At 39.7% G+C, this 27,534-nt stretch overlaps 1 protein-coding gene across 6 annotated transcripts; it reads right to left on the bottom strand.

Moving 5' to 3' along the window:
• On the bottom strand, nucleotides 1-27,534 carry PRPF40A (pre-mRNA processing factor 40 homolog A). 6 transcript variants are annotated; one of them, XM_072874227.1, is made up of 26 exons: nucleotides 26,877-27,534; nucleotides 25,320-25,457; nucleotides 22,183-22,263; nucleotides 19,099-19,129; nucleotides 18,833-18,855; nucleotides 16,547-16,648; nucleotides 16,335-16,445; nucleotides 15,755-15,875; nucleotides 14,443-14,467; nucleotides 13,752-14,066; nucleotides 12,736-12,844; nucleotides 11,725-11,789; nucleotides 10,931-11,095; nucleotides 10,118-10,226; nucleotides 8,450-8,600; nucleotides 7,513-7,646; nucleotides 7,011-7,125; nucleotides 6,762-6,865; nucleotides 6,469-6,585; nucleotides 5,814-5,951; nucleotides 5,010-5,105; nucleotides 3,031-3,117; nucleotides 2,846-2,942; nucleotides 2,678-2,739; nucleotides 1,356-1,490; nucleotides 1-158 (listed from the first exon to the last, which is right to left on the bottom strand). In XM_072874227.1, exons 1-26 carry the CDS (start codon nucleotides 27,237-27,239, stop codon nucleotides 66-68), a joined length of 3,087 nt encoding a protein of 1,028 aa, XP_072730328.1. In that variant the 5' UTR covers nucleotides 27,240-27,534; the 3' UTR covers nucleotides 1-65. The 6 variants fall into 6 exon arrangements, with proteins under 6 accessions (XP_072730328.1, XP_072730330.1, XP_072730329.1 ...); XM_072874229.1 differs by having other exon boundaries at nucleotides 6,762-6,853; XM_072874228.1 differs by having other exon boundaries at nucleotides 16,335-16,442.

The following is a 27,534-nucleotide window of genomic DNA, read 5'->3' as shown; positions in this document are numbered from 1 at the left end:
CTGAATTAGACATTGGTTTCTTTTATTATGCCACAATGTAAACATATTTGGTATAAATAATGTTCTCATTGATCTTCATCCAGTTGTTCCAAAAGAGTCCTCCTCTGTTTTTCCAACTCCCCTTCACTCAGTTCACTGCCAGAAGTATCCCAGTTCCCCTGCAGAGAGAAGCAGCGTTAGCGGCAAGAACGATTTATTTTCCACGCCGTACTGGCTCACGGGCGGCACAGCCTGTGCCCCACCGTTACCCTCACGGCCCTCGGCAGGAAGACGGACAGCAGGCGGGCAGCACACGGCACGGAAGGCTGCTCCGTGTCACGCTCACGAACCCCGAGAGCGGCAGCAGCAGCGAGGACAAGAAGCGGGGAGGGCAAGGGGGAAGTTGCAAGCTAAGCTGAGCTCCTCCTGCAGACTATGCTTAGTCACACCTGAGTCCACGTTCTCAATAGAAGATGCCCGCAGCAGGCCATGTAATTGGCTTTTTCAAAGGCATCTGGAGGCCAAAGCAGCTGATTTTAAGAAGAAAAAGCAGACATCAGCCCTCCTATCTCCTCTCGGAAGGTGGAATGTACGGGGCGTTATCCAGAAGGACACCACCACCTCTAAATAACCAGAGCGAGGCATATAATTTCCCCCTGAAGAGACCCCAAAAGATGCTGAACCAAAAGAAGTTTCTATTTTCCATTCAAACACTTGTATGCGTCTTTGAAAACACTGTTCTAAGTCCCTTCCAAAGCAAGCTAGACACAGAAGCACCACAGCAGAGAGCAGGACCGCAGCCACAAGCACGCTCCCGCAGGACTTCCCAGCTTGAGAAGTGCAAGAACTGCGGAACTTTGTTCCGCCAAGATTTTCTTCCACTGTCAGCCTAGCACCAGCCCAGCACTGCAGCTACTGAAAGGTCAGAATGCAGGTGCCACGCAGTCGCTCAAACGTTTAACCAGCTGTGCTGCTCATCTCTTTTGAGATCAATCTGGCCAACCGGATGGAAAAGAGAACAGCAGTGTAGTCACAAATACTACTTTGTCACGATACGGACCAAACTTCAGTACTGTCTATAAAATCATGTGCCTCATTCACACTGTCCATCAACGAGCAACAATAAATAGCCCTTAATCAAATAGAAACTTCACACATCAATTAAAGAAAACACTAAATGAGGGAATAGGATCCGTATGGTTAATAGGATCTGTGTGGTTAAGCTCTGCTTGAACATTTGGTCCTTTTTATCTATAAATGGAACATAAATAAAGCTTTAGCACCTTACTTAAAGTAAACCTATAAAGCTTGCACACTATACTATAGCAGCCCGCCAAGCCCAAAGCATCAAGATACAAGGAAACGAGAAAGCTTACAGAATCTTTTCCAGGTCGTTTCTTAGTAGGAGATTTATGTTTTGATTCAGATCTTTGTCTAGCTCTATCCTTTTCGCTCTCTCTCTCTCTTTCTTTTTTGTCTTTTTCTCGTTCAATATCCGATTCTGGTGAATCCTGTGTAAATAAAGGGGAAGATAATTAAATATTGATATTAAATATATTAAATATTAATTTATAGAATAACTATACCTTAGAAAAGTCTGACTTCATTTCAGTATAGGACATATTAAACAACTGCTTGAAGTGGTTTACTAATTAAGCATATCCTATTAACCATGGCAGAAGTAATGCAAAACCAGTACTGAAGTGATTTGAAAAGAAAAGGAGAGAGGTTTGTTCAGTACAGAAGAACTTTCACCATCCTCGGTGCATGCCAAGCCGGGGCATGCTGCATGCCATGCCATCAGCCTCTTCTAAGTGTCATTCAGTAAGATCTCTGGAAAGGGTGAAAGCTGGGAAACATTCTTATCTCGCACAGCTGCTTGGCCATACTCGATCGCTGTAACGTTGCTGGGCTTTTACTGGACCATTAACCAGACCATGAGGGATCAGGTGTCACCACTGGTGCTTTTATTCCACGTTTCATCCCAGTGTTGCTAAGCTTACGTGACCCTGTTTGTGTTGCAACCCTTTAGCACTAGTACCTTACTCAACAGCTAACAATTAATATCCTCCCTCCTTGTGAACGCTGCCCACTGCAAAGCACAGCTAACTGCTCAGAAATTACAGAAACAAAAGAATCCATCAGTTTTGAAGAGTTCTGCAGCCAACACGAGTTCAGAGACCCAAGCTTCTTTCTTTACCCAGGAAAAAAAATACTCTTTGGCCTCAACCGATAGAGAGTGAAAGCTCTCTCTCTGCTCTTTAGGTCCTCTTGATACTCCAGTACATTTGATATGAGCGCTTCTAACACAACCCTGATACTCAAGCACACAAAAGGAACGATGCTCAGCATGAGGCAAAAGGAAAAGATGGCTGGGATTCCTCTCAGCTCTCCACAGTAAAAGCGAATACCGAGACTTGCCGTGATAAACAGCAAATGCCAGGCTACTAGTGCAGTCCTTTACATCTGCTTGCGTGGTTGCAGTTAAACCCCCCCAAATTTAGCAGCCTTAAATGGTTTAACATGAAGGTATATATAACAGCAAGTTACAATGTTGCCAATACCCTCCCCTCCAGTCTGATCTCAGGCAGTCCCTATTACAAAGGCAGCTGGCTAATTAGATACCTAAAAAGGATTACTGAAACCATAAGGTGTCAAGTTGTCCATCAGCCAACTCAACAAAGTTAACTGCACTTACAGACTTATGTCTTCTCTTCTTGCTCTTTTTCTTGTGTTTTTTTGACTTCTTGTAACTTCTCTCTGCAAACATACGGAGAAGCAAAAATACATCAATAAAATTATAAAAGACCCAACAATAAAACAGTAACATTAATTTTAAAACAAATTTAAAAAAACAATCTCATACCAGATTCTGCACTGGAAGAACGCTCAGAAACTGATCTAGATTCTGAACGCTGCCTTTTCTTCTTTGAATGGCTGTCATCATCCTCAGACTCCGAGCCCTTGAGATACAAAACAACGTGGTTAGCAAGATGACAGCATTACGAATGCTTACAGAAGTAGATTTTAAGACATCATGCAACACCTTACCGAACGAGAACGTGATCGCTTCCTGTGATGTTTTTTAGACTTTTTAGAATGTTTCTTGTTCTTTGAATGATGATGCTGACACTCGTGCTAGAGTACAAGAGAAGGCAAATGTTATCACCGGTCTATAGGACACAGCAAGGAACTGTAATGATGTTTCTCATCATCCGCAAGGCATCTACCTCTAGCAGTGGTTAATTAAAAAAAACCAACAAACAATCAAGCATTTATTGTGTCGAAACCCATAAACAGCTACCAGTATTGCCATGTTAAAGTTGTAATAAGAAGCATTTAAAGCAAGGAAGCATGTAACTTTAGGCGTGGATGCACACAGCTTCTATTACCTGGATCCCTGTTTCAATGCTTCCAATTAAAGCCCCTGCTCAAGATGGCCTAGAATACACTGCGCACCGTGCTTTGCCAAATTTCAAATTCTGAAATTAAGCCATTTTAAAATCTCTTTACCAACTCCAGAAAATGAAACAAAAAACCCAAAGACCATGTGCTGCAAAATCAAATCTCACATCTTCTAGGAAAAAACAGCACCTTATTCAACAAGAATGTGTTGTCAAAACTTCTGCAGCTTAACTCTTACTGCGGCCCATCCAGAAGTTAAGAATGAAACTAAACTACAACACGCCTTTTGCACACCAGCAAAAAATTGGCTACGGTAGGGAAAAAAAAGTGCACCTGCAGAGCTTGGCATGTTCTTGAAGTTTCAGATTTGTAGTGAACAAAATACTGCAGAAGTTTCATCACATTTTGTATGAAATCACAGCAAGAAAAAATTTTGCTAGAAGAAACCAGGAAATTTTGGTGCTAAATTAACTTCCGAAAATTCTTGTAGGGAAGCAGATTAAAAGAACAACTATGTATCACAAATAATATCAAATAACTGTAACGTTCTTCAGTTCCTTTCTTTCAAGATGAGCTTCTAATATCCATTACTTTTACGTAAGGCACATGCACTCGACCTCTTAACCAAGCTAGCAGTAGTTTGGTATAGGTTCCAAAGGAGGTAAAGGCCTGAGCCGTGGCCGGGCCAAGAACTCCTGGTTCCGATCTGTGCTCTGCGAGCCCACAAAGAAGCCGAGTGGCACGAGAACATTGATACATATGAGCTTGGAACACCCATCATGCATGAATAGCGGGTGGCTTTTCCAAGACTCATTTATCAAGGAACAAAGCAAGCTGTGGGTACAAGGAGCCTCACGCCTATCTTTCCTATTGCATGTAATTTGACTACAAGCCAACCACTTTATCTATAAATATGACAGCCTAAGGGAGCCTTCTTTGAGCTCTCCCTGCTAGGCAGCCTGGCTGCACGGCGGCGATCTCCCCTTGAGCTGGGACACCTCTCAAGGTTGCTCCTCGAGGCAGAGACACCTCTTACCAACGGCAGATCCTTGGTAAGCGACCGATATCGAGCATAACCTTTTAGTATGGTAACTTTGATTTTGTCTTGGTAACTTTGATTGCATGCTGAATTGATAAGTTTTGCACATATGAAGGCTTAGATGTAAACCGTTGCCCAGGTCTGAGACTAAGATTGGACCTAGCCACACCTAAGCTCCATGAGGAGTTTAGAAAGCGAGGGGGTCTACTCTGAACCTCGTGACTCATCGGGAGGGTCCTCCATACCCTTTGTATCCCCGGTCTCTCTGTGAATCATTCTAACTCAAGCGTAACCCAATTTTCCTGTGTATGTTTCTTCCATGCAGTAATTAATAGAGTGAACCTTGCCATCGAACTTTGTTAAGTCGCACTTTTACGACATCGTATTAAACCCACTTTTGCTAATACCTTTGATGGTGATTTTTTAAGCAATCTAAATCACTCATTCATGACAGCACAGTGTCCACTGTAACAGAAATCAGTAGAATTCTGTTAAATCCCTCTCCCTTCCCACACAATTTAAGAGCCTATCAACTAAGAATTTTTTTGTGTATTCTCTAATCAGGAAAAAATAAAGTAATAATTACCTCTAGTACATGCATGAAATCTTTAAATATTCTTTTTCTTTCAGACTCCAGAGTGATGTCTTCAAATGCTGGTTCCTTCACAAATCTATCTCTGATCTGTAAGAAAAATAGCAACAAAATGCTAATATGAAATACAGCCATTCAAAAATAAAAATAGTAATAATAATAATAAAAAGACATTATTTCAGCAGTTGAAAAAGCCATTGTACTGTCACAAGGCTAAACTTTTTTTTATGCCAGCTTCACAACCAAAATGGTCCTCAGTGAAGCTGTAACAGATGGAGGCACAGACAATCAGACTGGTTTGGAGGCACAGACAATCAGACTGGTTTTTTCCTGCACATGCCATTTAAGTCCTGCAACCTTGTTTAAAGCATGCATTTTTATATAAAGTATACTCTGAGAGGAAAGGTTTTTAAAGATTATCTTAGCAGAACAAAGTTATAGACTTTTAACTAAGCAGAGTGCTTTATCTCCATTTCAATTAAGTTTGGGGGCTTTGCGTGATTAGGTTTTTTTTGGGGTGGTAGTGGGGTTTTTTTGTTTGTTTGTTTGGGTTTAGTGGGGTTTTTGGTTTGTTTTGTTTTAAATTGTATTCAAAGGAAAGTACCAATACAATGAAGTTATTCACATCAAATTTCAAATTTTACTGAAGAAAAGACAGTACAATTTTTATGGGTCTAAGGTATATAAACAGAAACACGAAGAGCTTAGAGAATCTAGGTTTACTTATAAAAGCATTAGCATGCAGCAGCCTGTTAAATATATTTGGAAAGACTTTCATAATTAAGTGACGATACATACATCCTCCCAGACAGCGTCCAATTCAATTGGAGGAGTAGCTTGCTTCAACATACTCTTGAAGGCAGACTCTTTCCGCTTCATTTTGCGAGCTTCTTCTTTTTCCCTCTCTCTTTCACGGGCTTCTGCCTTTTCTAGCAGCTATATCAAACAAAAGTTGTAAGATCATTTGAAAGATATCAAAATGGAAGACTAATAATTCAGTTTAATGCAATTTTTGGAAAGCCCAGTGATAGTTCACCTTTAGAGTTTTCTACTAGTCACTACAGGAAAATTAACCAATTAGTTATTCTTAAAGCATGCAACTGCTGTTTCTCAAACAGAATCTAAAATAGAGTTAAGATATAATGCAAGCCAGAAATACACAAACACAGACACACACAAATCCCTCATGAGAAAAGTTACGTATAAATGAGAGAACATTACTTAATTCCTACCACTGAATTTCTCAAGTTGAAATGTTTATATTTGGAATAAAGATATACCTCTGCAATCTTTATTTTGGGAACTGGTATCAGGATAAGCAACTCTAAAGCACAGCATCTCAAATATTATGAAAGTAGTCATAGCAATACAGTAAAAGTAAGTGACAATTCTTGTTTTTACAAGAGATTTCAAATTATAGTTTTTTTGAGCATTCCTATGTATTAATACTTACACTGTTGAAAGCCAGCTTGATATTTCCTGCATCTAAAGTAGTAGCTCTTTTAGTTGAACTGATGACCGTAACAAAATCTTCAAAAGAAGTATTCACTTCAACCACAAATCCTTTATCCTGTAAGAAAATTGCTTCTTTGGCATCAGGTAAGTCAGGAACTCTCACTTCAGTGCTAATGCACGTGACATTAACGCAATGTGAAATACCATCTCCCAGTAGCAAAATTGTTTACTTGAATGATATATTTGGCATTAAAAAAAGAAACCGCATAATGGAGCATTTTCCCCTCTCACCTTTAAGATATCTTTTATTATCTTCTTTTCATCATGGTAACGTGCTTTCAAGTCTTCAACATAGAACTTGAAAAGATCAAGTGCTGTTGATCCTGATGAAAAAACTAGATAAGTCAAAAGCTAGCTCTAATAAAAGAGCTGCATTTTTTTAAACATTCAGAAAATATACAAATAACCCTGCTCTATTCTGCCCCAAATCCAAGACCTTTACCTTACTTTCTACAGGGTTGGAAGAGACAGTATTCTTACCAGGTTGACCAAGCATATTAGTGAATCTGATGTCAGAGCTTATGGTTGGGTACAACTCCATCCAAGAAGACATTGAATGTAATTGTCCATGCTCATGCAGTTCATCTAAAAATAGCTACAAAATACAAGTGAAATGGAAATTTGTAGTCACTCATCATACTTTTACTTGGCTAACAGCTGGAATGGATACTCTTGGTAATTGGAATTCCATTTTTGTTAAAATGCGATTGAAAAAAATCATTTTTTACATCATAATTTCTTCCTCTCTTCCTCCACCATTTACAATGTTCCAACTGCATTTCCTTTCCATTCAAATCTACTTCCTCTTACTTTCCCCTACTCTTGCAGCTTTCTGGCAAACAGATGTATTATACAGCAGACAAAATGCTGCTGATAACTGACGCATTATACACACCCATTAGCCTATCCTAAGAAATAAAAACAAAACGCATAGAATATCCAATCAGAACACGCCTAGGACAGAAAAAGAAAGTCCACCAACCTGAAAAGATTCTCTGTTTTTACGCTGCCGCCTTCTTTCTCTAAGCAAACTTTTCTGTTTTTCTTCTTCCTCCTCTTTTTCCAATGCCCTGATATGTTCCTCAAAACAGATGAGTGCATCCTCCTTATCCATGTCTAGCAACAGATAACAACAGAGTGATAAGAGTAAAAATTAGGTATTTCTTCCCACTAACTGCAGAATGTTTCTTACGATGAGATAACGGTTGCCAATTGTTACTGTGAGTGGAAGTTTCACCGAGCACTGAAATACACAAAGACCCGCAGAGCAGCAAAAACCAATCTCCCCCAACCTGGGTAAATTATCACTGCCAACAGGGAGCACAAAAGCCTTTATGGGGAAAGTACTGTGGATGAGCACCTGTGCATCTCCCTGCATTACCACAGGTATCTTAACAACACAGGACAGAAGTAAGAACAGAGTATCTTTGTCAAATTCCTTAGTGGTTGTGTAAATGCATATGCTGTTCTTAAAATACAGGATCGACTCATCTGTAAGAAAAACGTGCTCATAATGGAAAAACTACCTTCTTACTCTAGAAGAGTGAAAACAGTTTACTTTTTCTAGGAAAACAAACACAGCAGCATCTCAGTCTAGCAGAAGGTAGCATAAGTATTTGCAACAGATTACGTTGTCAAATAATATTTCAAACTTCAAAGGCTAACAACTACTAAGGCAATTCAATCCCCACAAGAGAGGTATCCTTTGCTTTATCACCAAGATTAATCAGTAATGGTTTTTGAACCTGACATCCGTTTCCTAGGAACAAAACACGACAGGTTCCTTTATACAGGCTGCTCAGCAGCTGTCATAGCGGCTCTGGACTGGGCAAGAACAAGCCATACTTAGGCAGGAGTCCTCGCTGCTAAAGACAAATCCATTCCCTCTTCCAAAAAAAAGTCTATACGTTTCTACATACTCTGAAGTTCCTCATCTTCTGCAAATGTAGGATTGTCCATCAGATACTGCTGAGCCTCCGACCAAGTAGTACAGTAAGTGACATTAGCCATGTTATCTAGTATGTTCTTTAAGGCTTCCCAATTCCTCTTTCGTAACTGTTTGGCTTGTTCCTGAGGAAAAAATTATTATTATTATTATTTAATTTGAGGTTGTATAGACAAAAATACATGACCCCACAAAGTTTGTTCCCCAAGAAAACACAAAATTAACCTTCCATTTACATGCAAAGCAACATAATACAATTTGGACCTACATAAAATTTTTACATACTATTACCGCTTCCATCCACAGATATACCATTTCAGTACTATTATCTCTGACTGTTCCCGATAGATGGGAAAAGCTCACGAAAGGGTGCTCATCTTTTAGAGATACTGCTAGGAAACTGCCAGTACATTTGGTAAACAGTCAGTGCTGCAACAAGATACTATGGCCCACTGTGCTGCTGAAGAGCAGATCTAAACCAGACATGCTAACCACAGGCAATTTCTTAAGCAGTGCTGTTTGGATGGCTGGCCTCTTTGTTTGTTTTAATTTACTAGCAAGCGTGGACCTTAACACTAGTCTCACTTAAATCAATTTCAGAAATTGCAGTCTTGCCACACAATTTGTTTCTAAGTGCCTGTTTTCTGTCTACCCAAGGATGCTGGTGAGTGCTAGCATCACTACCAAATTTCAGTGAAGATGAACTGACCAGATACAGTTCGGGCCAGATCCTCACAGTCGGTACGGTACCGCTGAGGTTAAAGGAAACACAGCTTTCTGTAACAAGTCCATGATAGTTTCACAGTCTGATTCAGAGCAGTTCAGAATAAAAGCCATCATACAATTTATTAAAATCATACTAAAAATTAAACACATTGCAAAATTAGCAGCAACATATCTCAATAAGAACAAAGACCTTTCAAAGAAACTGCTATTGTATCTGCCGTACAGGGTCAATCAAGGGTTCATCTTGTCCACCAGCAGACTGCAATGAACTAGGGAAAGATAACAAGAGCAATCTATCCCAGCATGCTTGCCCAGTTTTAGACAGGTAGCTTTTCAGGAAATTTTGTCTCCAAAATGTTACCCTGCAGCAGTTAGTTCCACAACTTCAGTTGCGTACTGTGCAGGAACACAACTTCCAATAATTTGTTTAGCTAAAGATTCATCACCTTCTGCCTGCTAACATTATTATACTGCTTATGTACTGTATAATGAGAAATAAGGAACAACTGTCTCCAAATTCACATCTACAGAACCAGTCATAGTTTTGAAGAGTTCCACCAATGCTTTTTTCTTTGTCCCCTTCCCCCATCACATCTTTCTAAACTGAAGAGTCCCCTCTCTACAGCATCTCATAGTTGATAAATCCTGCCTCCCTCCCATTCTTTTCTCTTTCTCTCTCCCCCCCGCTTTGGAGAGGGGGTAACCTGACCTGTACCCTGCAAGCAGTATATGGTTCACAGTAACGCAGCATTTCATTTGCTTCTCCATGCCTTTCCTACAGATGCCTGCCCTTCTGTCTGCATTTTACCTGTCCCTGAACAACACTTAGAATTGCGCTGCTTGCAAGATTTCTTTACTAAGGGGTATAACTAATTTACAGATAACAAGCAAAAAGATAAGTTTGAAAGAAAGTTACCTTCTCTTTCTTAGACAGAAAAAACAACACATCTTCATAAATTTCAAGACGATCACGCTCAGATATTGCATTCCAGACTTCCATCTCCCCAAACATTTGTTCAGCTTTTCTGTACAAAACAAAGAAAAAGCATACAATCATTTGTTGGTGAACACTGACTTAAGTTGTCCCACTGGCTTACAATAACATTAAATTAGTTCTGTTATAAGTAGTAATGCTTTTGTATGTCATCTCCCTAATTTTCTGTCTTGGGCAACTTTTTCTGTGACAGCTTTCTATCTCTTATAAACAAAGGAACAGTTAAAAAACTAAAGCTGATGCCACTATACACTCCTCTCCATAGAAGTGTGAGTTCCCCTGCAGTGCATTACATTGGTAGTTTTATCTGAGGGCTAGCACATGTTCAGGCCGCTGTTCTAGCAAACATTACAAGAAATCAGATATATGAAATTTTCAATGACAGGCTTATGAGACATACCTCCCTTTGGGCATGCACTTCCATGAACAAGCTATTAGAACTACTTTGTTCTTAATGGCAGACATAATATAAAACTCCTCTCAAGTGTTATCTTGTATTTCTACTTATTAGAAGCTCAGACCATTATCATCAGCACACCACTCAAATGAGTTGTTTTTTTGCCTGGGTCTATGAAAATGAGAATATTTGTGTTCCTATAAAAATTTTAGTTACAGGCCTTTCCAGGCTCAGCACATACAAAGGTTAGCATTCACCAAGAGCAGCAAGCCAGCAAGATCTGATTATTAACTTGGCAAGCCAGTGAAGGCTGGAACTTCATTTAAGATCAGTCTTACTTGTATCTTGTTGTGGATGTCATCTTTTCATGGTTTTCAAGAAAACGCTGGAAGGATTCTTTAGCTTCTTTATATTTTGACCTTGCTTCTTCTTTCTCTTCTTTTTCTGTTTGAACTTTGTAAGCATTAAAGGCTTGCTTTTTTTCACTTAATTTTGCCAAAGCACTTCATATCAAAGAAAAAGAAAACAATGCCAATTATACAAAAGGGAATTAAATTAGAAAAACAAACCAAAGAGCCAAAAGAGAACAGATTTGAATAATCCAGATTTTTGAGACAAAATGAAATATAATCTAAATGGCCAGTTATCACACTGTCTCTCCCTCAGGATTATGGAATATCATTTCAAAAAAAGCAATAAAAATAAGCACTTACTAATAAAAGCAGTTAATAATAAAACAAGCTACTATCATGCTTTCAGGTTGCATTTACACTTTTCACATTACAATACTATTTTTATCACGGATATCAACCACTTTTCTGCCAATGTTTATAGCAGCTACTCATTTAAAAAAGTAACCTAGAAAGTCTTTAGCTCCTTCATTGTAAAAGCATGCTTTTATTCCCAAGAAAATCATTTAAAGAGCATAAAATACAACAACTGCCACATCTTTTCCAAATGAAAAATTAAGCCTAGGACTTGCATTTCTTTATGTAGTAAAGGAACAAAGTTCTCTAACAATGGTACACATTCACAAATATCTATTAAAACAATCAAAAGTTACATCAGTAAAGTCAAACTACCTGAAATAGTATTTGTGTAGAAATGTAATGAGGAAAGAATCAAGCAATACCTGTATCTAGGATCATTAATGATCATTTTCATAGCTTGCTCCCAAGAAGCATTGGATGGTACTCGCTGTGAAGACATTAAATCATGAACTAATTAGATATGGAACCAACATCCAACAATGGCAGATGCCTTAAAAAAAAGCCATTACAAACAACACCAACAACAAAAGTACTATACACTTTCGAGGTTAAGACACCATTCTTTGTCACAAATCTTTTTTTCAAGTTTTATTAACAGTCAACATGGAAAACGAAACAAGTTACTCTTTGGATTATTGCTAGTTCTACAATAAATTATTCTGGAAGTTTGTCTACTATACAACTATGTTGACCCACTAGACAAAACACAGATCCCATATCCTCAGGGAAAAAAACAAAGCCAGTCTCATTTTACTCCCACTTCATCTCCACCTTTAAAACAAAGACAGAAAATTGAGGGCTCAGACAATCAGGCAACACCTTTATTAGAAACGTACCTCACTGTCAGACAAAAATATTGGCAACCATAATTTCCACAACACTTAAATACAGTTTTAGAATTACTACTTCATAGGGAAAAAAAAAAAGTGTCTTTAAATCATAGTAGCTTATGGAAACACTGCATACTAAATCTAATAGTTTGTCCTTTTTCCATATGGAGCTCTACACTGTCTGTCTCTGAAGCTGTTCGTCAAATCACTCATTGTTTCAGTTTGAATTTTGGACAAAGACCAGATTACAAGTTTGCATTACAGTGTGAGGATCATGTAAAAGGAAGAAAATAAGAAAAAACCCTGAACTGAGCCCTGATGAAAAAACTCAAAGCCTCCTCCACTCACCCAAACAGCTGAAAAAAAGTTTAAACTGTGTACTGTTTTCACTGTAGCATTCTTTTCCCTCATTTCTTGTCCAGTACAAAAGTCCTCTTCCACAACACTGAGAAATTCTTCACACACACACAAAAAATATCTAGCAATTTCTGGCAAATGCAGTTTTTGTAATTCAATAAAGCATGAAGAATAGTTGACAAATACCTTTTCTTTTAACAGTTCTTTAAATGCTTGCTTTGCTTCTTCCTTTGTATTCCATGTATAGGTTTTTTTAACCGGTTGGGCATCGTCGTCCTCTTTCTTTGAAGCAGCACTATATACAAAAATGAGTAATTTTATTATTTAAGCATTTTTTTTCTAAGTTAGAGCCACTAAAGAGTCATAAGCCACCATAATCAGATAGAATGAGTTTTTTAAGTAGCAACTCAAAGAAAAATAATAATGCTACACATGATAAACACCACAATTTGTATAAGACTTTTCCTTACAGACACCATACACGACTGATCAAAAAAGGCAAACTATTTCAGAAAAGTATTATCACTTATGCAATTGGCTACCTGCTCGAGTTATCTAGAAAGGATTCATAAAAATATAATGCTGAAATTTAGCAGGAATATTTTTATATATATTATATAAAAATATAAAGGGGAGTGCCTAAAAATATGCCTCTTGCCCTTAATTATCTCCTGATGGCTGTAATCCCCCACAGCACGTTTCTTTTTTGTTTGAATGATAAAAATCATAAGCTATAATTCTCCACATAATCAGTTCTCCATTATTAAGAAACAAAGGATCTCATTTCTGGTGGCACAGCTAAAGATCTATTTAGTATTGTATTTTCTTCTAACGATAGCCAATTGCACAGATCTATGAAAGAGGAAACATACAGGGTAAGCATGTAATGTTACCCCAGGAAACCCTCATAGCTATCAAAAAATTCATGAAGTGTTCCAGCCACTAATGTTCTCTGTAGGGTTTAAGAGCTTTGGGAGAGGGTTGGCAAGGGGAGGGCGTTAATTTTTCTAAAAATAGATTTAATACTTCTTCCTCTCTTTCTTACTCGTTATTCTTCTCTGCTGCCACTGATTCGTGCTCATGTTTCACCGAAGAAACGGCTAACTGTCAAAGAAGCCTGGCCACCTACAATTGAAGATAAACCAGATCCTAGAAGAAATACAAAACCGCAGCAAAGCCACACGCTTTGTAACTTCACTTACTCTGCTGAAGCCTCCTGCTTGGAGGAGTCGTCTGCTGCGTTAGCTGCAGTTTCTCCACTCTGGTCCTGCACAGCAGGTGCAGAAGTTGCTTGTCCCTGTTCCTCAGCTGCGGCTGTGCCAGTACTCTCATTTTCTGCCACAGAAGAAGCTGCAGCAGATTCTGCTTCGGGGGCTGCTGTTGCTGCAGAAGTAGCAGTGGTGGTAGTAACAGCTGCAGCAGTTTCAGCAGCAGTAGTGGCTGTGGTGGTTGTGTTTGTTGCTTCTGCTGCAGCAGCTGGAGCAGATGTTGCTGGAGTTGATTCTTCGGGCTTTGTGCTATAGGCATCAAGAAACAGCAACAGTCACATTCCAGCATGAGACAACTTAATGGTTTAGGGAAGCCTGTAGTTTAAATAAGTTAATAAAGTACAAAATGAGAGGTTTAGGTCTAGTTACAAAGATCGTATCTCAGAAGAACACAAAACAATCTTAGCTCAGAGAAAGGAAATGCTTTACTGAAACTGTGTATCTATGTAGATCAATCAGTTAAAAAGAAATCTAGAATACGTTATTTGAGTTTTTATACGTTAAGCCACTATTTGGAATGAAAAGCTGCAAGGAGAATGTTTTAAGATTCAAGGACTAGATTCCATTTTAAAAAAATAACGGGCAGCCTAACATAAAAAATATTAGCATACCACTAAAAGCATACCTGTTTTCTTCAGCTTTAATCATTGCTAGAGGAGAAAGGGGAAAAAAACAATCAAAATATAGCTTAAAAAATAGTTTATATATACAGGGTAAAAAGTTACTGTTAACATGATTTAATAAAAGCATAGCTTTAAATATTTTTGTTACTATCAATAATTTTAATATCTGTGCCCTTTAAGGACTGACATCAATTCAGACTAAAACAAAATTTAGAAATCCCATTAAATAAAGATTAGGGTATATAACAAATGACTTCTTGGTTTAAAATAATTATTTCAACTTTAAAAGACTAGTTTAAAGAACAGATGAAGTCAGATTTACTGAAACAGATCTTTCCTTTTTTATTCTAACAGTCACTGATGCTTACGCTTTTTAAATACTCATTTCTTATCCCAGCTGATTTGTAGATTTTTCATCAAGATCTTATTTCCCTTACAATACCAAACAGAACTGTGCTACAAGTGAAAAACAGGAGCACAGCATCATATGATGTTTGTACAAAAGGGGACGCTGCCTTTATAATACAGAAGGGCATTAAAAAAAGTTACTAATATTTTTTGCCACATCATAGTTTATCAAAATAATTCTTGTCAAAAATTAAAAGCAAATTGATACCTAAGCAAATCCTTACACACAATTCTGGCTTTCAGCAGACAGCCAGTACTATTGCTTTGAGTATAAAATACATTACTGTGTTCAAAATTCTTCCAAGACATCGAAACAAAATGTAATTCTTACTCACTTATAAGCTGTACTGTATTACAGAAGTCCAGCACCCTTTTACCCTGGTTTCCCAAGTGAACAAGGATTAGTACAGTCGCCCCTCTGCCTCGCATTTTTGCCCATCAACCTAAACCGCTTCACAAATCCTACTAAGTTCCTACACGTTTCCAAAGGATTGGAGGCTAAGTAAGAGTCCAATCCTACCACAGCCCTAAATCGAAGAAAGGCGTGAAGCATTACCTAGTGCTAACACAGAGCGTGCACGTAGCCCTGAACAAGCCACAGCACGTTACATCCCAATTCAGTTCCTGTTCAGGGACACGAGGGGGAGCTGATGCTGCTGCCACATAAACGGGGAAGAACCAAGGGTATAATGGAAAAAGGGATGGTGATGAGGACACAGGAGACAAGACTGCTCCATAGAACTCTCAGACTGCATTAACTCTACTACACACAGCTTATTTCAGTAGATTTCATTTCTAACAGAAGTTTGACTGCTATGCTTTGATACCAAATTTTTGCCAAAAGTCATGCATATGCACAGCTTGCGACTCGCTGCCACCCTCCCTACTCATTTTTGTTAACATTACCTTCGAGATCCTCAAGCTCTTTGGGTTTTGCCCATCGCGATTCCTTTGTTTGGGAATTATAATAGTAGGGCTTTCCAGAATCAGATTTATACTCTTTCCAGGGACACTTAGACAACAATTGCTAATGGACAGAAAACAAAAACATAAAATCAAACTTACAATGGTGTTTTAAAATTAAAAGGATAGCTAGAAGTGAGCCACAAACACTACACCAAGAAAGAACTTAAGGATCAATGAATACAAGGCATATACTTTCCAAGGAAAATCCTCCCTAGTGATAAATAAACACATTACTTATCTAAATATTAAAGACTGCCATCTTTTTAATAAGGAAAATTTATCTAAAAATTGAAGAAAACTGTTGAAAGTTTTGTCCATTTTGCAGCCTCAAGTTCTACCAACATCAGGAGTGTGATATAAACATTTTTGCAACATTTCTTACTTGGAGAGTTTGCTCCCATTGGGAAAAAAAAAATAATCTATTGCTATAGCTATTGTCCTACACGGTAGTTATGCTAGTAAATTCTTGCGTTCACACAAAGTCACGCAGTACAGTTATCTTCATCTAAATTTAATTTACCTCAGCAGGTGTTTTGAGATCATCAGGCTTCTCCCATGTAGACTGCTTTGTTTCAGTATTATAGTAATATGTTCTTCCATCAGGTGACTTGTGTTCTGTCCACGTAGATTTCTAGGAAAAATAAAAGGTATCATTAATGATGAACAATAATTGCTGACCGAGATGCTACCAAAGCCACTAGAAAGTTAAATACAAGTGGAAAGCAGGTAAACCTGTTTAGAGTGCTCTTCATTAACAGAACTGTTGGTTGTGGCAGTTTGCTGGGCTGCACAAACTACAGGATGCGTTGTCTGAGGGCGAAACAAAACAGAGCTCTGAAAAGACATTCTGGTTAATATTCGTTTTTCATTTGAATGTACATATTAAATATACCAAGTAAATCAGCAGCAAAGCAAAGACAGCAAGCCAAAATCTAAACACATTTAAGTCAGTATTGCTTTCAAGAAACTACTTCTTTGTGACAAGAGCTATTAAGAGTCTCTCACCCCGCCTCCCATTCAACAAGCCAATTACTATCAGAAAAGAAAGGAAAAGTGAATGTGATCAGACCCTAACACTGTCAAGTGAAAGTCCCAGAAGCACACCATGTTTTCAAAACTAAGAAAAATCTGCTTCAAGAAGGTTCTGACTTCAAGAGTTTAGTGTGAACTCAGCAGTATCTTCCTATTGCTTTTCATCAACAGTTTACATAAACTCTCTGAAATTAGGGCTGGTGGACTACGGCTTCAGCCATCTACTCTGTTCCAGTTACTGGTATGGCTGAGGAGAAACCACTTCCTTATAGGTCCAATTGCCTTGTTCAATTACACCGAATGCAAATCTCATAGAAATAAAAGGACAACTTATATTCAATGATATTTAATAATTAAACTAGGTACGAGGTCCCCAAATTTTGAAGCAACCACCAAAAACTTACAATGGGGTATCTTTGAGGCCACATGACTATTTTTACAGATTCTGCCTCTTAGTTATCTCACCAAACTATTTTCTTCATCATCTTAAAAACTAAAGGTAAATGTCTGGGATATCTCCAGAGAAGTAATGTAATATTTATAAAATTTTAAATAGAAATCTGATAGTGACCGAAAGTTATTAATGGTCATTCAAGGTGCCATGAAAGACAAATTTAAAGTTTGAGATTACTTCCAGATGACCTGCCTACCTCAATACAAAGTTACATTAATTCACGATTCAAAAGTTTCAATATTGAGATATGCAGCACCGGTTCTGTTCCATCGGCAATTTCCCATCTGATGGAAAGGTGGAAGAGTACTGAAAAATCACCTAATGAAGTAAATTTGGCCTGCAAGCCACCTTCCTGTTTACAAGTTCAGCCTACGTTAAATCACCTTCCATGCAACCTACCCAATATTTATTCCTGTTTAAGTTACTGAATTATGCTATGTTCCAACAAAGATGGAAGGAGACACTAACAAAAGCAAATTTCAAATAATGGCAAGACATCGGGGGTGGGAGGTGGGGGGAAGAGAGTTAAGCTAAATTACCAATGAGCAGCAAAATTGATGAATTGGTGATAACCACTTTTCTATGGTTAGTACTTTATCTTCTTCAACAACCACAGTGATGTTTTCAAAATTATTATGGGTGACTATACAGGCTATTCTCTTTCTATTGTTATAGTGTTTGGTAACAAAACTCTCAGTAAGCTGACAATGCTAAGAAGGGTTCCAATAAATCACATGGGGCTGAACGACACTAGAACCTTGACCTGGCTTTTCGTGCTAAGCACAGCTGCATTAAGGAACAGCAAGGCAGACTTAATCATTGCCTACTGAGTTCTGCTATACACATTAGAACTGCCAAAGCAAAATATTCATTAATATGTAACAGGCAAAAAGTTACCCAAATGTAAGTAAAATAAAAATCTGCTTATAAACTGGTCACTGATATGGAAGGGAAAAGGAAGGGAAAAAAAAAAAAAAAAGGAAAAAAGCAAAAAGAGGAACAACCTTCAGTCTTCTTCAGCGCAAATAAAACCCCAACTCTACCCTGAGTAATGATCTAGCCCAACACTTGCAAAGATTTAAATCTGAAAACAAGTCAGCTTTATAGTAACATAGGTATCTAGGCTACAATTGACTTGCTCTTCAGGTAGGGCAAAAAGACCTAAAACCACCACAAGAAACATCTCATATTGCTGTCCTGCATACTAGAAGAACTAGAAACAGACTTCAATGCTCAGAAATTAGCAGAAATACAGCAGAAAGCACACCTACTTTAGTTCAAGCTCCGTATCTTTAACAACAACAAACTACATTCACACAAAAACATCATGAAAAGCATATGTACTTGACAAATAAAAAGAAACACATTTGGAGCTGTTAATTTTAACATTGATTACAGACTGGCAGTCACATAAGCAAAGAAGCTCCATATAAGGAAAATAAAATACAAGGTTTTCTTTTAAACCCATAAAGCTATGCATGCACAACACCACACTGTTATTACAATCTTCTAGAATTCTGGTTTTCATTTACCTGAGTTCCAGGAGGTGTTACGCCTAAAAAGTAAAATAAAAAAAAAAATTATAAAGGGTTTGGTTGCTTTATTTTTCTCTATAAAGACTCAAATTGATCAGGGTTTGAAAGAAAAAACCTATCAAGCTTTTATAGGAATCATGAAGATGTCATTTTCTGTGAAATGCTAAATTACATTTTACAGAAAAGTTGTGGGTTTTTTTTTTAAATACGTCACCCAATTTTGTTGAAATATTTTGCAACGGTAAGAAATTGTTTATACTTACCTACTTGCGCATCCATACTGTTCACCCCTGGCTGTAGAAACAATCAGGAGACATTTAAGTACTGAGTGCAAATGTAATTAAATCATCGATAAATACAGTACATATCCAAACAAGTGCTTTCAGCAACAAAATGCTCTACTGCCTTAAATATGGATTCCTAGCTTCCCATCACCCGCTTAATTATTACTGCTCCTTAAATAAGCAATGCGGAACATCAAGCTACTTTTCAGAAAGGCAATATATACAATAAACGACACCAGGGGGTCCCTTGCCATCATGCCAGTACCCATCTTTATCTCCCAAATGAGTAGGTTGTGAGGAAAAAAAAAAAAAGAGATCCTGAATTTCTGCTGGAGTAGCTTAGTAGGCTTCTGTTATAATTATGTGGCATAAGCCTTTGAATGTATTAGTGTTGAATCTGTTGCATTCATAAAACTGCTTGCAAATAACCACAGCTCTTACAGATACCCTTTTCAAAATTCTTTCAAACTAAGGAAAAAGATTAACAGAATTCAAACAGTTTTCCCAATTTCTTTATTTTTCCGTAGGCAAAAATATAACCTGCAGGTTTATCTTTTGCTAGGGTTTATCTTTCAGCTCTCTTCTACAAACTTGATTAACAAACAACTCCAAGTAAAACAGCAAAAGTTGTTAAAAAGAGAAAAGAAATCATACTGGATCCATTATGTTTCATATTATCCAACAGGACTAAAGAGGTGAATCGTCAATGAACTTTAGGCCTTTAAAGTGCATTCTGTATATTAACTATTTCAGCTACTCTGTGTGCATGCACGTGTCTATAAGCGTCAGTACTGTCACTTAAGCAAGGCCGTAGTTAAATTTGTGTCTCCAGTGAGTAACCCTTCTGACATATTTATTTTCTTGTGCCTATGTTTACTTTTCCAAATTCCATTCTACATTGCCATGTATCCTAAGAGCACTAATCTGACTGAAATAATAATTTTTAGGAATTACACTGGTTCTGATCAGCTTTCTGGAAGTAAACACTTCTGTAGATCACAAAACAGATAGTGAACCTGCACAGGAGTGGTTTGAAAGACCACTTGGATGAAACAGTCAAGACCAAAAAGCCCTGATATCAGTACAAATCATCCAGTTGGCCTCAATGAGCTTTAGATTACATTTTACACTTGGAGAAAGTATTTTCCACCAGACAGCCAAAACTATAGCAAGTCAATAATCTCATGAAGTTTGCCAAGCAAATCATCAGGACTGCAGAGGTCACAATTTTTTACTCCCCTACAAATTATTTTAAATGAGGAAGTGGTAAAATCATTCTTTTATTTCTGAAACACTTTCCAGGCTGTGGTATACATGCGATAGCAGGGAGGTACAAGAATGCTGTCATGACAGACAAATGCCTTCTCACACACATGCACAAAGGTGTGAGCTCCTGCTGTCACTGCCAAGAGGGTTATGGGCAAAATTAAAAGCTGGAGCCCTCTACTATGCTACTTTGCCTTCTAAATGCCATATATCCACAGACTTAATTCAATCAAAATTTATTCCTAATCCAGTATTAGAAAACCAAGCGATCTGCCTTCTTGCCAGAATATGTAAAAATATACAGTAAAATTCAAAATTAGATTTATTTTAGTGCTGATCCCTCCCTCCCTTTTAAGTCTCTTTTGGCCATAGCATTTTTAAAGATTTTTCTCTGAAGGTCTGAAATTCTTCCAAAATTTTCCATGAGCATCGTTTGTCAGAAATTCATAACAACTTCTGTATGGGAAATGGAGGAAAATCACTAGCATCCTTCCCACTTGGTAGCTTCTAAAATATTTAGTGCATTAGGAAGTAGCTACATGAGTACAAGAACTAATGAAGCACAATTCCCAAGAATTTGCCTAAGGAGTTACTGACTTTTATTTAAATTACACTAAGGCTGTAGCCTCCACTCACATCTCATTAAACAGAGAACAGCAGTGAGAAACAAACTTGTAACTAACAGGCAGATTCTCTAGTGTCTGAAAAAGCCCAAGCACTAAACTTCAGTTTTTCTCCACTGTTAAGATAACTAACTTCCCCTCTCCAGTATGAATCCTCAGTCATCTAGCACGTGTCAAGGTGACATTACAACCTTTTCCTAACAGTCCTTTCTCTACTTATTTTGCAGAAACTTTGCATCTTTGTGATTTTTGTCTCATTACTCCAGAGGGCAGATGGGCTGCTTAACACAATACATCTGATTACACATAGCATATTTAGTAGATGAATTAAAGATCTCTTTCAGTAAACCCTTAATGAAAAAAAACAAGTGGAGTATTAACCAACTTATTTTTTAAAATAATCAACAAAAGCAATAGCAAAGGTTTTGTGCTTAGCACTGTAGAAAAATTCAGAGTTCTACAAGGATGAAACCTGACTTGGGCATGTAGTATCTCCATAGTAAGAAAACAAAAAATAATTTAATTCTAAATTTAAGTGGAAAGAACTGTTTTTTAAGTGGATCTCCTACAGTTACTTTAAATCTCTGAAAAGATTATGTGAACAGGAAAGAAATTTAGCCTCTTCCACTTCAGAGAGAGACTTCATCTCTAACGTCTGTTAACTCTTCCCTCTCCATTCCCACCCAAATAACGTCTTCATACCTTTACGAATTTCAGCAAGCTTTACTCAAGATCTCAAATGTGCTGAATTTCAGAAACTTTAATGAAAAACCAGAAGTACACTAGTCAATTAGCCCTCCCTCCAAACAGCCAGAGTTCACACTGGTTTGCTGCCAAGCTACAAGCAAGTGAGGGACAAGGGAGGAGGCCAGGGGCGCGGGAAGCATTATGGGAAGCAGAATCCAGACAGAAAAATGAAGGGAAAAGCAGACGCAGATCCAGAGAAGAGTTTAAAGACTGATGAAAATTCACAGGACACCAAGTATCACTAGCTCTACCTTGTGCAGAAATCTTATTTTTTACAATAATTCAAGAACTAGATAAAACTTCATTGTAATTAGCAATACCTTTCTCATAATCCAATTCAAGAAAACAAAGGCATACCCACACTGAAGTAATGACAGCAACTGACACAAAGACCTTTTAAAAACCAGAAAACTTAAGTTAAACTCACCGGAACTGTAGGCTGCATAGCAGCTTGAGACATGTGAGACATCATCATTCCTGGCATTACTGACTGCATCATTCCAGGCATCTATAATTAAATAGTATTTCAGATATATTTTATGATATTTTAAACACAAAATACAAGGATTTTTTAATTTTTATTTAAAAGCAATTATCTGGTACTAGTTTTTAATCCAAAAAAACCCTTTTAAGCACTTGGCAACAAAAAGTAAGATAGGTTTGTAGAATTCTGATTCCCTTCGTTACAATCCTACAAAATCAACATTAGGAGTAACACGTCTACAGTATTCCAAAGTCTGATATGAAATATTAATACAGACGACCATTTAAACTACAAAAGAACAGCAGCAAATGATAAGATGTGTGATCTGTTAATAAGCTATTACTGAAATCCTAAGTTAAAGCAGGAAAAATAAAGGTTGGGAAAGATTTCTGCAAAATTCCAAGGCCACACGGAACAAACTAAACAAAGGAAAGGTAAACTCAGAGTCTAAGATTAGTTCTGCTCACATTTTTTGACAGCTTTCAACCTGTCTCCCTTTCCTCTTACCTCACAAATAGGAAGAAACACTTTACAGTGACACTAGAAGAATGAATTTCTGCAAACAACTTCAAGATGAAGAGAGCTATTAAATTGAAACATCAAAGCTCTAAACCAATTCTGAACTCTTTTTTTAAAGGTCTGGGAAAAAATCCCTTAATATAGACATACAATATAAAACCACGTAACAGTGTGAACTTGGTAATGGGGACACACCACACTACAGAAATGAAAAGTTTGAGTCTGGACTTGTATCTGCGTTTGTTGGGTGGTCCGATGAGACCAAAAAAACCACAGAACTGCTACTCAGATAAGCTAGCTTTTGCTCAAATATTTATGCTTATAGTCTCAAAGGGATAGTTATGCAGAAGTTATGCATCACTGAAGTGATGCACTGAAAAGATGTCAAAAATGCTACTGAAAAAGTGTTTAATACCTCGCATGTTTCCCATTATTTTTGCTGATCCTGGCGTTTAAGTACTAACAAGCAGTAAAAAAAAACGTGGCAAACTGAACAAAATATGTAATTTAGGTAATTACGAACATGAACTTTTGGCCACTCATCCCAAACAGGTCTCGAGAAGTCAACCCCCTTCAACCTTTCAGTTATGCCCCTTTACCTTTATTGTCCTTGGCAGGCTGGCCAAGTGACCCCATCCCCCTGTATCTTCAGGGAGCATCAGGTTACCACTCTCCTCATCTTGCATCTCGTGCGGAGAGAGGGATATGTGGTAGGGCTACTGCTCCACCCTCAATCCACAAGGTTTTCTTGGGAGGGTGAGGGAGGAAGGAAAGACTGGAAGGCGGCCCCTCCTATTCCTCGCCATCCTGTAGAAGCAGGAGAAGAAAGCACTCTTGCCCCACCGCTACTTGCAACTAAGGGGGCTGTGAGCGTGTGAAACTTCTTAAAAGCCCTGGCTCAGGTCCTGAAGAAACCCTGCGCACTGCTCAGTTTCTGCATAACACTAACCCAAAGTCAGTAAAGGGAAAAAAAAATTGGGATGGAGAGTAAATTATTTTCCAAAAGACCCTCCTCTGAATGACACTGACAGGAGGCCGTTGCTATTCTCTATGCAAAGTACCTGCCGTAAAGGGGTTCACCTCAGAAAGGAGAAAACAAGCTACACAACATCCCATCCTGCAAAGCCTCAAAAATAAACCTCTGATATCTGCTGGGAAAGAGCTTATTGTCCAAGGAAACAAGACATGAGCTGATACTTCCAGCACAACAGTTCTGGTGCGAGAATATCACCGTCCTGACCCATCCTTAAGGCTGCAGGGTAACTGAGCCTCTAATCTCCTCTCTGCCATGCCATTTATACTTAGTTTTTTACTCTACATCTACCAAAAAGTCCCGAGTTCTCTATATATATCCCTACCTCACTAAAATATTAAAGACTGAAATATTCAATATACGAGAGTGAGAACAGTGGAACAGAAGCTACAAAAGAACTGTTAAGTAGAGGAGTAAAATAGAATTGCTATTTAAGTTTCTAACGAACACACACAAAAGCTCACACTATTAGCTATCGTGAAGTCAAACCCTCCTCATCTTTTAAAATGGCATTATTTTTACACCAGAAGCTCTAGTAGGCTGCAAAACCATGCTGAAGAGATTCCTACCAAGCCTTTATACGCCAGCTGGGGAAAAAGAAAAAAAAAAAAAAGACACACGCCCCTATCTAAGGTACTGCCAAGGAAGACATCGAGTTGCCAGCGTGACCTTGTGGGCTCTTCTCAAAGGGTTAATGTTTCCTGCCATCCTCTGTCTACTCTGGTCTGCTCTATCCCTCTGGTCTAGTTGATGACACTCAGTTTCTATTTATGCAAGCCACCATCACAAGTCGCATCACTAGAACATTTATTATATCCAGAAAGAGAACTGCTTCTTTTAGAAGTTCAGCATTTAATCAGAAACCACACAGGAAAAGAGCTTTGATTATTGAAAATAAAAGCTTTAAATCTGCAAAAAGCACGGACATGATTCTGGCTGCTCTACCTGTCAACGCAGGTTCACAGCTGTCAGTCTGAATGGCCAAGTTTATTTTTCAATCACATGACACTAGCAACAACTGTATATACACAGAATTGTTATAAACCACTCCCTAGGATTCAAGAAGGAATTCTACAAAAATTCAAAACGTAATTATTCCTTCCCTTGCATCTGCCTATAATTTTCATCTGTGTAGATGTTAAGAGTTAGCCAAGAATTAAAGAAACATGAAGCTCTCTATATCATTACTACCTCTGAAAAGAACCACTACTTTATGTTTCTCGTATGTACTAGTAAGAACCTTACTTCTTCAAAATCTAAAGAAAACTACCACAAAGCTTCAATAAAAAACAAATTATGCATTCATACCTATGGCTATTTACAGTTAAAGTCACACATGAAATGCATCAATTACCTGTTACAAGTAAGAAGAGTTTCTGCATGGATAGGAACTGTGGCATCAAATACCCCGAATTATTAACCTTACCATGTGCAAGCTACTGTATGAGACTTACCTACCTCGGGGATTACCTGACATCATCATGGGAAGAAAGAAAGAAAAAAAAATAATCTTGTAAAGCTGCCTTACCTGCCCCATCGGTGGTCCTCCCATGGGGGGCATCATCTGAGGCATCATACCATGCGGAACTGGCGGCATATTTGGTGGTCTCTGACCCATAGGGTGCATTCCCATGGGAGGATAATGCGGCATGCCTGGGTGTCCCATCTGAAAGACAGCAACAAATCAGCATGAAGCCAACAACCCAAAACCCCACAAAAGTTTTAATGACAAAGAGACACTCAACGCTGAGCTGAAAACGATTTGGGCAATTTTAGACGGATACTGCAAAAACAGTGAGCAAGATCATTCACTCTCCCAGGTCTTCTTGAGCCAGAGTTAATCACAATTAACAAATCCATTTAAAATTTCAAAACCAACATCCAAATGGAAAAAAAACCCTCCATAATCTTTCATCTACAGTTTGTCACAGAAAACATACTGAATTTACGAATGCAACTATTTCGGCATACTCTTCCATACAACTACGATTAACGCAAGTAACCCTGTGGCACAAAAGTCAGAGAAACAAAATATCTTCTACTCCTGATGTCCAAGTCTGAAATAACTTCTACACTGACTACCATTTCTGAATTTTCCTAAAAACCTGAATCCTGTTGCTGTCCTAATACTTGGTATAGTCACACTGCTAGTACCAAAATGGACATGGGCATTTTTTCCTATTTTTTTGTAATTACCAAAACATATTAAGAGCTTTTTATTCTCTAAGAGCACCCTACACCTGCACCTAAGAGCACCTAACAGCTCTATGAGTACCTTCGGATAAACACTGGAAAGCATTTATCTTTGAAGAATGTATAGCTTGAATGTATAACATAGTTCTGCGTGTGCATAAGTGCTCCATTTGTAAATATGAAAGCTATTCTTAAGCAAAACATCATTTTAGAAGGGTCCTGAGCAGAAAATAAAAATAAGTACCGCTTCTTTTTGATGTTCTGTTTTTCTGTGATTTGTTGGTACCGGAAGACAGGAATACTGACACTCTCTGAAGCTGGGAGCGGGTGGTTCATACACAGAAATCACAACTAGAAAGGTCTGAAGCGTCCCAATGTGACACCTGACCGCCTGCCGCATCCTCGAGCCTCACAAGCCGCCCAGTGACAGCCTGCCCGCTTACTGAGTCTCGGGTGCTGTCCAAAGAACTCCAGGCAGAACAACAACGTTTCCTCCAAACCTCCTCGGACCCTCCTCCGAGCGTAACCGCGTCTTCTTCCGCTTTCTGAGGGACCTGCCAAGCAGGTGCCGTTTGTCACCTGCCGGTCGCTGTGGCAGGGGGCTCATACGGCGGGAACGGCACCGGCTCAGCCTCCGCTCCCCTCAGCCGCACACCCATTCGCGGGGCTCGACAGCAACGCGCCGCCCCGGAGGCGGAAGCCCGCCAGGACCGAGCGCCCTCGCAGCTCTCCCCCATTCACACGACAAAGCCGGCCCCGCCGCACAGGGCCGCGGCCAGGGCCAGCCGCCCCCGGCCGAGTGCCGCGACCCCCGGCGGGGCCGGGCGGGCGCGGAGGCGCGGCGCGGCCCACCCGGCGTCCCCCCCCCCCGCCGCCGGCGCCCCCCACTCACCATGAGGGAGCCGCGGTCGACGCCGCCGGGCCGCATCGAGGGGCTCAGCAGGCTGCCCCCGCTGCACCTGCCAAGAAGCCGCCCTCTGAGTGGCTGCCGCGACGAGGGGCCAAAGGGCATGAGCGGCTCGGGCTCCCCGCGGGGCGGGAGCAGCGGGGCCAGCAGGCTGACTGGCTTCCCGGCCGGCCAATCCGGGCGGCCCGCCAGTCGGGTGCTCTTCGGCGATTGGTCCGCGGCGGAGGCGACGGGGCGGACAGCGTCCCCCGGCGTCAGCTGCATGAGGGGAGGGGGCTTCGGCAAGGAGAACGGGAGCGGCTGCGGGGAGGCGGTCGCCGCCGCCGCCGCCGAGTCCCCACCTGACATCCTGGCCGCCGGCCCAGCCGCGAGGAGCTCTTCGCCTCTCCTAGCGTCGGCGCCCGGAGCCGCTGGCGGCGGCAAGGACCAGGCGGATGGAGAGAGGCCCCGCGCCGGGGGGCAGCGGAGCCGCGGAAGAAAAGGCGGCTCGCCGGGCCGGACCGGGAGCGCGGTGGGCCTGCGGCGAGCAGAGGCGCCTACCCGGCGAGAGCGGGCCGCTGCCGGCGGGGGACGGGGCGCAGGCCCGCCGGGCTGCGGAGCTGGCGCGGGGGGAAGCGGCTGCGGCGGGGGCCGAGCAGAGGGG

This window comes from Ciconia boyciana, chromosome 10 (genome assembly GCF_034638445.1).
Source record: "Ciconia boyciana chromosome 10, ASM3463844v1, whole genome shotgun sequence".
NCBI classification, from domain to species: domain Eukaryota; kingdom Metazoa; phylum Chordata; class Aves; order Ciconiiformes; family Ciconiidae; genus Ciconia; species Ciconia boyciana.
Note: the sequence above shows the minus strand (reverse complement) of the source record. Positions and strands in the feature narration are given on the sequence as shown.

What these genes read in the sequence shown, in the direction of transcription:
- PRPF40A (XM_072874227.1), bottom strand. Translation starts at nt 27,239, where the DNA reads ATGTCAGGTGGGGACTCGGCGGCGGCGGCGGCGACCGCCTCCCCGCAG. An exon ending in TAACACCTCCTGGAACTCAG is followed by an intron (nt 16,649 to 18,832) that starts GTAAATGAAAAC and finishes ATGTCTTTTCAG; the next exon opens with AGCTCTGTTTTGTTTCGCCC. An exon ending in TTCTGTCTAAGAAAGAGAAG is followed by an intron (nt 8,601 to 10,117) that starts GTAACTTTCTTT and finishes TTTTTTCCTCAG; the next exon opens with GAACAAGCCAAACAGTTACG.